This window comes from Psammomys obesus, unplaced genomic scaffold, assembly GCF_907164565.1.
Source record: "Psammomys obesus unplaced genomic scaffold, mPsaObe1.curated_primary_1811, whole genome shotgun sequence".
Classification (NCBI taxonomy): Eukaryota; Metazoa; Chordata; class Mammalia; order Rodentia; family Muridae; genus Psammomys; species Psammomys obesus.
In genome coordinates, this window is record NW_026596069.1 from 24,967,639 (window position 1) to 24,980,685 (window position 13,047).

Sequence of the window (13,047 nt, forward strand, 5' to 3'; positions counted from 1 at the left end):
GCATTATAAGCATTTGTGTATCTTTAGTTTGGGGACTTTTTGAGACAAGAGTTTCATGATGTTGTCTCGGCTGGTTGCCTCAGTCACCATGCCTGGCAAGACATATGGATAAGGCTCACATTCATGGCATGCTTTCCATACATAATGTCTTGAGTATGTGAGGACTAGACACCCATGTCCTGTGCACCTGGAGATACTTTTTCCATCCTGTTATCTCCTGCTGAGTTGGGAATGAGGATTAAAATTAATAAACTAACACACAACACACATGAAACTTTTCCAAGAGGCTCCAGTGGAGAGATTAGACTTGACCAGCCAGCAGCCTGACTTTATTGCAGAGAGCTTTTAAGCCAGAGTAAAAACAGCTCAGAATAATGGGTTAAATTTACAAGGAGGTGAAACAAGAGTTGTGATCTTGACAAGCAATCCCACCTGCTGTCACAAACAGAAGGAGATGGACTTGCAAATTCTTCCCTGACTTCAGTGAAGGCCTGGTAAAAGCAGTCTTTCCGCTGAGATTTAAATATCAAAGCAGCTACCAGAGCAATGGCTCCCAACAGGTCTCCCTTTTTTATTTTTTTTAAACTGGCCATAACTTAAGAGTTATGGAGCAGAAGATTGTGCCTGTCTTAGGTTGTTTCTCTTGTAAGATATATTCTTACCTGTCATCAGTACATGAATTCCATCATTAATGCCCTGTCTTGGGTTGATAAATCCCAGAGAAACATTACCCGTCTCTGACTACCAAGCTCTGCTAGGGTAGACACTGGGGTTTGATCTTATGCAGATCAGCTCAGCTTTAACAATCTAAAAGGCCTTCAGGCAGGTTTTAGTTGTTGCTGATAGGAGCGATCTCCTATCACAAGCCAAGTCCAAAATAACACTTCATAAAGGTGACTTAACAAATGACTCCTTGTGTAAATTACCAAGTCTGAGAAACATTCACAGGAACCATAGTAAAAGGCTGTGAGCAATCAGAACCATTTGGAAGCTTACAAATACAGTTTGCTACTTTACATTGAAGGCAAGAAACATTAAAGTTTGAACCTTGTTAACATTTCCAAACAACAAAACAAAAGGAGAATTTACATAGGCAGTTACAGGGCCTCCCAAGAGTTTCTGAAGCAAGCTTGTTTTGGTCTGCTGAAAACCAGAGTCAGACCAAAGTTTCACAGTTAGTCCTCTTTTTTTCTTCTTTTTGATTTTGTTGAGAATTGTCCTTATTAACAGAACGATCAAGTCTAGTCCATTGTATAAGAGGTTTCTCTGCATGACATCTTCTCCCAGGAGCAGAATGAAACAAAAGGTGGGTCAGGAGCTTAAGTCCCATGAAGCTTTTCGGTCTCAGTCAGGACAGAATTTATGATTGTCTGCAGTTGGAACATCCTCTTTCTGGGGAACAACTCCTGCAAATCATACCAGCCTTTCTGGGATCCACCTGGCTCCTTCTGTGTCCTGTGGAAAAACACAAACATGCCCTCTTCCCCATATTAATATGGGGTTGGGGCCCTGCCATATTTCAGTAATCGGATCTTTCCATTTTACTTGGGCATAATTATCTTTGGTATTAGGATGCCACAATCGATTTGCCGCATAATGGCCTTGTATATCCACGTTCAAAAAATTTAAAATAAAGAGAGCATGATTAATATAATTCTGTGGTGTTTGGAGATATAGCTCCCCATTTTGTATTTTTTGCAATTGGTTCTTAAGAGATCCGTGGGCTCGGGCCACAATTCCTTGGCCTTGAGGATTATATGGAATGCCCGTTTTATGACTTATACTCATTTGTGCACAAAAACGCTGAAAAGCTAGACTCGTATATCCCGAGCCATTGTCAGTTTTTATAACGGAAGGAATACCAATTGCAGCAAAACACTTTAAGCAATGACTTATAACATGTTTGGTGGCTTCCCCTGTTAAAGGAGTTGCCATGATAAATCCTGAAAAAGTGTCAATTATTACATGAATATATTTTAGTTTCCCAAATTCTGGGACATGAGTTATGTCCATTTGCCACAAATGATTGGGAGTCAAGCCTCTAGGATTGACACCATAATGAGGTACATTAAAATGTTCAGGACAAGAGGAACATGATCTTACAATTTGTCTAGCGGCTTCTCTGGTAATATTAAATTGTTTTCTTAAGCTCTTGCTATTTTGATGATGTAATGCATAAGAATTTTGAGCCAATTCTTGTTGAGTTGATCCAACCAAACATGTGGCTTGATCTGCTAAATCATTTCCTAAAGTTAAAGGTCCAGGAAGCTCTGAATGAGCTCTAATATGCCCTACATAACAAGGCTGCACATGGCTCCAAATACTTTGTTGAATCATTCTAAATAGATCTTGTATTTGTTTATTAGTTGTATTAACATAAGTTACAGTCTCTAGGACTTGCAAAGCTTTAGCTATATAATGGCTATCAGTGTACAAGTTGACAGAGGTAGAAGCCATATTTTTAAAGACTGCAGCAACAGCTTATAATTTTACAACTTGAGCTGAGGCTGGCAATGTTTGCAAAACAAAAGTTTGTCCCTGCAGTACATATGCAGCTTTTCCATTTGAAGATCCATCTGTGAATACTGTTGGAACTTGAGGTAATGGCTTTTGTTTAATTATTTTAGGAAATACAAAAGCATGTTCATTGGCAAATTGAAGTAATTTATCTTTTGGATAATGATTGTCAATACGTCCTAAATAATGAGCAAAAGCTATGGCCCAACAATCTGCATTTTGAAATAACTGATCTACTTGCTGTTTGGTAAAAGGGACTCCAATTAAGGAGGGCTCTCTACCAAAATACTTGCAAGATTCTGTGCAAGCCATTTGAACTAAACTAGCCACTGCTTCATAATATGGTGTCAGAACTTGAACAGGAGACACAGGCAAGTGCAACCATAATAATGGTTCTTCTTGTCACAATACAGTAGTTGGAATAGGAACAGTAGCCAAAATATATGTACCCCATTCTTTTGAATAATCAATATATTGAACATGCTGCTTTTCAATAGCTAATTCTATCTTTTGCAAAGCATCATGAGCTTCTTTGGTAAGTTCCCTTTTTGATAAAGTATCAGCCTCTTCTTTTAAAATGTCAAAAAGTAGTTTTAGCTCTCCTGTAGTTAATTTTAAATGGGGTCTTAGCCAATTAATATCACCTAACAACTTTTGAAAATCATTTAAAGTTTTTAGGTTTTCTTTCCTTAATTGAATTTTTTGAGGCATAATGGTCTGAGGATATAATTTATGCCCCAAATACAAATAGGGTGGTTCTGTCTGCACCTTCTCTGGTGCAACCACTAAATCTAGATCCTTTAAAGCTTGTTGTAAGTGTGTAGAAGCACTTAATAAAATCCCTTCATTTTTGTGAGCCAGTAAAATGTCATCCATTTAATGAATAATATACACAGAAGAATATGCCTCTCTAGTTTTAAAAACAGCTTGAGCCACAAATTTTTGACATAAAGTCGGACTGTTTGCCATACCTTGAGGTAATACAAGCCAATGATACCTCTTCATAGGTTCTTTAAAATTTACTGATGGCACGCTAAAAGCAAATCTTTTACAATCTTAAGGAGCAAGAGGAATGGAATGAAAACAATCTTTTAAATCTAGTATGATTTTAAAAGTATCTCTAGGTATAGCAGAAGGGGTAGGCAATCTAGGTTGTAAGGCTCCCATTAATTCCATGGTTTCACTTACTTTTCTGAGATCTTGTAAAAGTCTCCATTTTCCTGACTTCTTTTTTATAACAAAAATAGGGGAGTTCCAAGGTGAGTTTGATGGAGCAATACTGCCGCTATCAAGCTGTTCCTGTACCAACTGCTCAGTGGCTTTAATTTTCTCAAAGGAAAGAGGCCACTGATTCACCCACACAGGATCATCTGCTTTCCATGTTATTGGATCTGCTTGGGGTACAGGTTGTTCAGTGACCTCCCCTAAAAATGACCCAACTCCTTTTTTAAATTTCTTGGGGTAGGTATTAATTGCTGAGCTATGCCTTGTCCAGATTTTTCCAATCCTGAATTAAGCATCTGATTGGTAACTGCATTGCTAGAAATGTAAAGATACACTCCCATGTTACTCATCACATCTCTACCCCACAGATTAACAGGAAGGCCAGGGATAATGTACGGTTTAAAAGTTCCCTCGTGTCCTTCCTCATCCTTCCAAGTTAACTCATCACTACTTTGTTTAGGACATTGGCTTTGTCCTATTCCTCATAACTGTGTAATAGAGGATTGTTTAGGCCAATGCACAGGCCACTGATCAGCGGTTAAGACAGACATCAGATCCAATCCTGTATCCAATAACCCTGTAAATTTTCTTCCATTAATTTGTAACACTAGCTCAGGCCGATTGGGACTGATAACTTGTACCCAATAAGTATCAGAGGATCTAAAACCTGCATCTCATCTCCTATCCTTTTTACTTGTATTTTTTGGTCTGAACTTGGGGGAGCAATATTAATTGAGCTGATCTTTGACCTTGATTTATTACAGAAATTCCATTTGGAGAGTGCGCCATAATTTTTATCTCCCCTTCAAAATCAGCATCAGTTACTCCAGGAGCTACTAAAATTCCCTGCATGGTAGTACTACTTCTTCGTAATAATAGTCCCATAGTCCCTCTAGGGCCTGCATCCCTATTTCAGGAGTTTATACTGTGTAGGCAGAGGAACTGAGGTCCAGTCCTGCGCTACCTGTGGTTGCTCTACAGAGGTCCTGAATGGATTTCCTTGCTGAGGGACCATGTTCTGTAGTGCCCCATAATATTGTTGCAGGGCCTGGGGCTGGCCCCCTTTCCAGTTTCCCAGTATTAAAGGGTTTCCTGCAGTATCTCTTTTAGACTTACAGTCATTAGCCCAATGCCTTCCTCTTTTACATCTTGGACATAGACTGGGTTCCTTTTGACTCCCTTCTTTCTTACTAGCATCAGGACAATTTTTTCTTTGATGTTCCATTTGCCCACAACCATAGCAATTTCCGAATATTCTATTCTTTGGGCCTTTCTTTTGCTGAAATGATGTTTCTTTAATAGACTTCCCCTGTAGGGCTGCAGCCATTGCTACTCCTTGAGTATAAGATGGCCATATGTCAGAACATAACCTAATATATTCAGAAATATCTCCTTTCTTTCTAACAGGTCTCAAGGCTGCTTGGCAAGCACTGTTAGCATTCTCATAAGCCAATTGTTTTACTAATAATAATCCAGACTTTTCATCACTTATAAGTCTGTTTGCTGCTTGCATTAATCTTGCCACAAAATCTTGAAATAACTCATCAGGTCTCTGACAGATTTTAGACAAATCTTCCACCTGTCTACCTGCTTGGGGAAGTTTATTCCAGGCCCTCTGGTCAGCAATATTTACCTGAGCATAAATGGCCACATCAAAGTCCAATTGTTGTCCTATTTCCCTGTAGATTCCTTCTCCAGCAAGCATGTCATAAGTTATAGGAATTCCCTGAGCTCGATTAAGTTCAGCTGTAGCTTGACAATTCTCTGCAAATTCTGACTTCCATAATAAATTATCTCCTCCTTATAAGCACGCTCTTGTTAACTGTTTCCAGTCCCCTGGGCAGAGGGCCTCAGGAGACAAAGACTCCAACAGAGCCTGAGTGAAAGGTGCTGTAGGACCATATTGAGAGCATGTAGATTTAAATTCTTTTAATTGCTTAAAAGGTATAGGAGCATGGACTCTCACCATATTACCCTGTCCATCAGGTTGCTCCAGAACTGGAAAACCATAAAACTCAGTTATAGCTTCTCCATTCTGCCTAGTTTCTTGTAAAGAAGCTTGTAAAGCAGATACAGATGTTCGTACAGTGGACAAAGGAAAAGGTCCCCTTGTCTTCTGGGCCACTGCAACTGTAGCAGTCCCAGGAGGAGGGTCCAAACCTGCAACCAATGATGGAGTTGGAGTGGGGATTGAGCCTCATTTTCCTTAGTAGTTAATTCTCCAATTTTTCTGTTTATTTCCTCCAAGCCCCATTCCAATCTTTTAATTTCTTTTTGCCAAGGCTTACACTTTTTAACATGCATAGGCTGAATTGGAGGGTATCTCTCAGAATAATACTGATCTGGTTCTTTCTCCAACTCTGCAACCTCATTAAAATGTACATTTTCCTCAAAGTCTTCTTCTGGCAAGAAATTACTGTCATCAGGAGGAAAATACAACTCTGGAGGAGCTGATAGTATAATATCATTTTCTCTTGAAGCCTGACATCTTTCTAACCTCCTTCTCTCTGAGCCTGAAAGTTTAACTTTCTCAGTCTCCTGCTGCTTATACAGACTATCTTTAATTAAGTTCCATACAAAAAACACTAGCCTAATGTGTTGTCCCATTTTTAGTCTCAGATTTACTCACCACGCCCTTTCTACTTAATGATGCGAGCTTGCCAACAACTGAGGTGTCCTTCACTGATTCTCTGTATCTCAAGTCCCACGACTGGGCACCAATTTGCCAGAGCCCGCCAGCAGAGTTGAACGGTTCTTGAGTTGGGAGTGAGGATTAAAATTAACAAACTAACATACAACACACATGGGACTTTTCCAAGAGGCTCCAGTGGAGAGATTAGACTCAACCAGCCAGCAGCAGCCTGACTTTATTACAGAGAGCTTTTAAGCCAGAGTAAAAACAGCTCAGAATAATGGGTTAAATTTACAAGGAGGTGAAACAAGAGGTGTGATCTTGACAAGCAAACCCACCTGCTGTCACAAACAGAAGGAGATGGACTTGCAAATTCTTCCCTGACTTCAGTGAAGGTCTGGTAAAAGCAGTCTTTCCGCTGAGATTTAAATATCAAAGCAGCTGCCAGAGCAACGGCTCCCAACAATTACTGACCGTTGTTGTTATGGGCGGTGATCTCACAAGAGCAGCTGTGGCAAGAACTATTTTGTTTTTAAAGTTCGTTAAGATCACTTTGGGTGCCTTGAGGAGTTAGCAAGTCACATGGATTCCTAATTATTGTTGTAAGTTGATGCCATTATTTTTTAAAATTTGTTTAATTTTTTATTTTATGTGTGAAGGTGTCATATCCTTTGGAATTGGCAGTACAGACAATTGTGAGCTGCCATGTGGGTGCTGGGAATTGAACCCAGGTCCTTTGGAAGAACAGACAGTGCTCTTAACCACTGAGCCATCTCTCCAGCCCCAGTTGATGTCATTATTATAAGTATTATTGTAAGGAGATTTTTGTCAGATAGTAGACTAGAAGCAGGGCTGGGTTGAAGGGTCTGCTACTCAGCATCAAGTCTGTTAATATTGGGAGCTTCACCTCTTTTCATGAAGGATGAACTGTGATAGCCATATCTTAATACTACTTATTATCTTTATATGCATACTTAATATCTTCATCTATATGGAATTGCATAGTCTAAAATAAATGAAAATATGTATACTTTTCTAAGCACCTTAGAAGAGCAGGTTTTAAGTTGATCCTGAAGTTGGCAAACTTTGGTATAGACAGAATCGGATAGATTGTGGCTAATGTTAGCTTTGTGGGCTGTGGTCGCTTGTAACTGCTCAACTCTACTGGGATGGTTCAAAAGCAGCCGCTACAAGCAGTGTGTTACTTCTCTGTCACTGTGACAGCATACTCAAGTTAATGGAGTTGTAAGAAGAAAAAGATTGTTTTGGCTCATACTTTTACGTGGTTCAGAGGTCTCTTGTTCCTGTTGCCTTGGGCTACGCCAGCACAAAACATCGTAGTGGGAACAATGTGGCATAAAGGGACTTTAATCCAGCAACATGGCTACTCTATGGAATACAGACTCCCGCTTGGTAAATAAACCTGTAAATGAACCTGTGTTTTAATAAGTTTATTTATAAAAACAGACTATAGGTCGTATTTCCTGATTCCTCGTCTAGTGTGAGCAAGTACAATGTAAACAACTCGCTACAGTTTTTCTCTTACTACCCCGTGTGCCTGGGGAGGCATTCATTGATTTTCTCAGAGTATTAATTACCTGAATGGAAAGTCCCTAGGTGGGGCTCCAGCCATGATTATCAGCCTGGCTCTGACAAAGCAAGATTTCTTCCTTGCTTTCCACTCAAGGTCCCATCTTTTCTTGTCACAGAACCCATCCTGCTTTAATGGGAGCTACCGCTCTCTAAAACTGCCCATCTACTTGCCTGGGCCATGTCATTAGGTGTCTGGAATGACTTAAAACCTGTTATTTCCTCAGCTCAACCAGACACTTGAAAGGTCTCTAAAGAAAGGAAGGGACTAAAATCATGGCATGTGTCTCTGGAGCCAGACAGTGTAGCAGGCGATTTTTCCATTTCACCCATTAAAGTTTGCAAATTTTTGTGAGACAGGTATTCATCTATCCAGTGAACTTTTGGCAAATTCAAACATCATTGTTAATATACTTGTTCTTTCCTGTTTTGTTCTTTCATTTTTATTTATTTTTAATACATTCTGAGTGCAGTTCCCCCTTCCCCCACTCCTACCATTTCCTGATTCCCCACTGCCCCCATCCACTTCTCCATTTCCCTTCAGAAAAGAGCGGGTCTCCCAAGGACCGCCACGGAACAGGGCATAACAACGTACAATAAGACTAGGCACAAACCCTTTTTTAGAAAGATTTATTTTAATTGTTACTTATATGTATGCGTATATCAGTGTGGTGTATGACAGGTGGGTAGGTGCTCATGGACGCTAAAAGACGGCATCTGAGTCCCTTGGATCTGAAGTTACAGGAGGTTGAGGAGTCACCAATATGGGGGCTGAAGCTGAACTCAGATGCTCTGTAAGAGCAGTAAACCTTTTGAGATCTGGTTACAGTTGAGACTGAAGAACAACTGAATACAAACACAACATTTCATTCTTTTCGAGTGCTGTGTTAAAGGCTTAAGGTCTCCGTCGAGGTGGTTCACCTGTTCAATTTCTCCATTACGGTTTTTTGTTGTTGTTAAGTACGGCTTTGCCTTCAGATGACATACTTACCTTGTCCAGCATAGAAATTAATATCCGAAGAGGTTATGTATGTCTTAGAACTTTAAATTCCTTTTCTTTTGGCTAACATGTTGCATCCCGGATTTCCAAGCTCACTTGAAACGTCTATATTGTGACCATTTCTTTGGACGCTTACGCTTCGCAAGAGAAGAAAGCATGTAGGCGAGATGGGACAGCTGTGTGACAAACCCGCATCCTTTGCCTCAGCTGTAAACCAGCTGTGAAGGCTCGAAGGAAGCTGCTTTCAACATTCTGGTGTATAGTGTTAAGATGATCGTGTCTGTACTGGAAAGACTCAAGCTGTTCTGATTTAGCAGGTAAGTGTTTCCTGGTCGTGTGTGTGTGTGTGTGTGTGTGTGTGTGTGTGTGTGTGTGTGCGCGCGTATATGTTTTGAGAGCTCTCTGTTCAGCTAATCAGCCCATTTACTGATGGAAAAATTTGGAGTTTTGTTTGTTTTGTATTTTACCTTTTGCAGATATTTTTTTTTTTTAAAAAACGATATTCTAGATTTTAGGCCCTTGTTTGGAGTCTGGGTGGAAATGATTTTCTCCCATTCTGGCAGGCTGTCTTTTCACTCTGCTGACTGTTTTTTCCAATTTACCTTTTTAATTTCCTGTATTCTTATGGGCCAGTGTTTGTGGTTATAGCAGTATTACTATCACACGACTCATGCATGATAGAAGCTAGCAGAGTTTTCCCAGTGATGGCATTTGATCCTTATTACAAGTCTCCTCCTTGCAGTGCTGGGGAGGTGAGTCTTGTGTAGGTAAACTACTATTGAGCTACATTCCTGCCCCAGTAGACAAACCTTAATTAACACTTGAAAGGAAATATTTAGTCTGTAAATGTTCTTGAACTTGAGGACTTCTTGGGAGTCCAGTGCCTGCCTTGAATTTCAGACTTCAGCAATTTAGGCTCAGATAACACTGGAGCCTGGCAGCTTGTCTAATCCAGCGTGATCTTCTAGAGCCATGGGTATGAGATTATACTCTGTGTATGTTCTATCATTTTACTTGGGTTCGGTAGGGACACTACACAGGAAGACACTTGGGAGGTGAGATAACAGTAGCTGGATAGATCCTCATTATAACGAGTTCTTCCCTTGATCGTTATCACAGTAGACTCGGGTGACAAGACAAGTAAGTGCAAGCAAGTTTCAGGCTTACAAGGGAGGACTCTGCTCAGTGCAACAAATGGCCAGAAGTTTTATTTTTGCATTTCATTTAGACCATCTCTTGGAGTTATGTTTTAGGAACCCTACTTTTCAAGCTGTATGTAGGTGGCTCTGTCCTGCAAGCATCATTGCTACCTTTGACTGATAGGACAATGTTATAATCCCCTGTCCACTCTGGTGTGGGTGACATTAAGCCTGTTCACACATCAGCCACAAACCAGGGCTTTCTAAACATCCAGATTGAGGTGCTCTGTCCACCCTCACAGATGTTTCTCCATCACCCCTGCTCCACAAAAATAGAACAAAAGCACATCCCGAGTCAACACTTCCTCTTATATTAAGGGCAGTGGCTGATGCTTGCGCTCATAGCACACCCCATATGAATGAGCCATCATGATGCTCACAGGCTTGAGCTTCATCTACCACCAAAAGGTAATTCTAGATGCTTCATGTCATTTGCTATTCTGAAGAAATTTCTTTCTCTCTACCTTCTGCTCTCTCTCTCTCTCTCTCTCTCTCACACACACACACACACACACACACACACACACACACACCCACGAAGGTATAATGTAGTTGGCTTGTAGCCAAGGAGGGAGGAAACAGGAGGGAGGAGGGGTTCTGGTAGAGAGAGTGAATGCTGGGACAGAGTGAAGAGCATGGGAAATTCTTCCCTGAGGAGGACAGACAATGAAACCTGAGCAGAGGTAACCAGCCACATGGCAGAACTTAGACTAGAATAAACGGCATATTAGTTATAAGCAAGTCAGGGAACATGCCTAGCTATGTTGGCCTAGACTTCTGTAAATATATTTAAGCTTCAGAGTTGTTATTTATGGGAACAAGGGCATGGGTGAAAAACCAGGGTTAAAGAAAATCCCTTTCACACACACACACACACACACACACACACACACACACGCGCGCGCGCGCGCATATACGTTCACACAAACACACTCACCACAAATGAAAAAATTCACTGCAGCTGGACACATTAAGTCTGAAGAAAAACTCCATGAAATTTTATTAGTACCATTATTGTTTTCTTTGGTTTTATGTATTATATAGGTAAAATTTAAAAAAGAAAAATGATTGTAAAAGGCAAATATTTTGTACAAAAATACAATGTTTAAAGCTCTTTAGGTATATTTCATATTATTACTAAAAGGTGGCCTATATATCTGTATGTCTGCATATTCTTCCTAGATTTGGGATTTTAGAAATGCACTGATAACACGGTGATAGTTTTTTTCTGATTGGAGCATTCCACATTTGGGAAGATATAATTTGCATAAATTGTATGGTTAATGGCTGAGAAAAATCTATATGATTCAGTCCATTTGCACACTGGAAATCAACAGATCAACTTGGGGGAACATTTTAACTCCTTAGTCCTTATGTTACAGTAGGTGTCCATTTGTTTTGAATAACTGCTTTTCAGGGCTTTTCTCACCTATGCTGGTGAGAAGTGATGGAATCGGAAAGGAGTCTCCTTCACCTTTCAGAGGCATCCGAAAATATGTTCCTGTCATTATATCACACTCTGTTATAATGTGGATGATGGTACTGAAAGAGACAAATAAGAATGGGCATTAGTTATGTTTAAGTAATAAAATTATTTACAATTTAAAACATGAAGAATTGCTGGGTGTGGTGCACACCTGTAATCCCAGCAGTTGGGGAGGGAGAGGCAGGCGGATCTCTGTGAGTTTGAGGCCAGCCTGGTCTACAAAGGGAGTCCAGAACAGCCAAGGCTAAACAGAGAAAACCCTACCTCGAAAAACCAACAAAACAAACAAACAAACAAACAAACAAACAAAAAAACCCACCACCATCACCACCACAAAACCCAAGAAGCAGGGAATCTCTAAGAAAGAGTACAAAAGATAACATTCAAAGAAAAATGTTGGGAAGGTTTTCTTCAGATTAAGTAAAAGTTTTATTTCATTTGAAGGGCCAGTTCTGGGGAATCCTGTTCCCTGCTGAACTCCCTCATGAGCAAACAAGGCGAACACATGATACCCATTCTCACCATCAACTGTAATCCCATGTTTAGTGATCCATGTTTGTGTCTTTAGCCAGCCAGATTGTGTTCCTTATTTGTTTTGAGACCCCTAGCAGTCACGCTACTATTTGACACATCAGCAGTACTCAGTGAATGTCTTGAATGTGTATGTGAGTAATTTGTGTTCGAAAAAAATTGTGAACAAAGTATACTGGGTTTTTCTTTACCACTAATTAACCAAAATGGATTTACTGAACTCTAATTCACAGATCATGCAGATTATCCATGCAATTTTTTTTTTTTTTACTTCAGTGGGCCTTAGTACATGTCTTTCTTTTTAATTTTATTTATATAATGTGTGTGAGTGTTTTCCTGTACGTATGTCTGTGTGCTACAGGCCTAGTGCCTGCCTAAGCCAGGAGAGAGCAGAGGATCCACTGGAACTGGAGTTTCAGGTGCTTGTGACCTTCCATGTGGATGCTGGGAATTGAACCAGGGTCCTGTACAAGAGCAGCAAGTACTCTTAATTGCTGAGCCATCTCCACAATCCCCTTAGTATATTTTCAAAGTTGTGCTATAGGGTCTAAAGATTGCCATTGTCTCCGAAAGAAACCCATTCCTTCCGCAGTCTTCCACCTGCTACCACAAAAGGAAGACACCCTGCTCTAAAGAGGGTCACATGGTATATGAAGATTTAGATCAACTTCCTGTCAAGTCAAAAGGAATCTCTACAGGAGTTTTTGACTTATGCATTTTTAAGACAGGCCGGTTATAACCCTCTACCGAACTAGCACAGAGCCTGGCCTGCACTAAATGCTCACTTAAGTATATGTGGATTGACTGGCCGAACTGGCTGCATGTGGACGGCCGTACTGCCCCAAAGACACCACAGTGCTGCCGTATA

General features: G+C 40.3%; 1 protein-coding gene across 1 annotated transcript in view; it reads right to left on the bottom strand.

The window, feature by feature from the left end:
• Nucleotides 1–11,160: 11,160 nt before the first annotated feature.
• Nucleotides 11,161–13,047, bottom strand: part of Colec12 (collectin subfamily member 12) — a 167,364-nt gene continuing 165,477 nt past the window's right edge. The window contains exon 10 of the mRNA XM_055625822.1: nt 11,161–11,704. Within this exon, the coding sequence (XP_055481797.1) occupies nt 11,685–11,704 (20 nt within the window). The 3' untranslated portion in view covers nt 11,161–11,684. The remainder of the gene's footprint in view (nt 11,705–13,047) is intronic.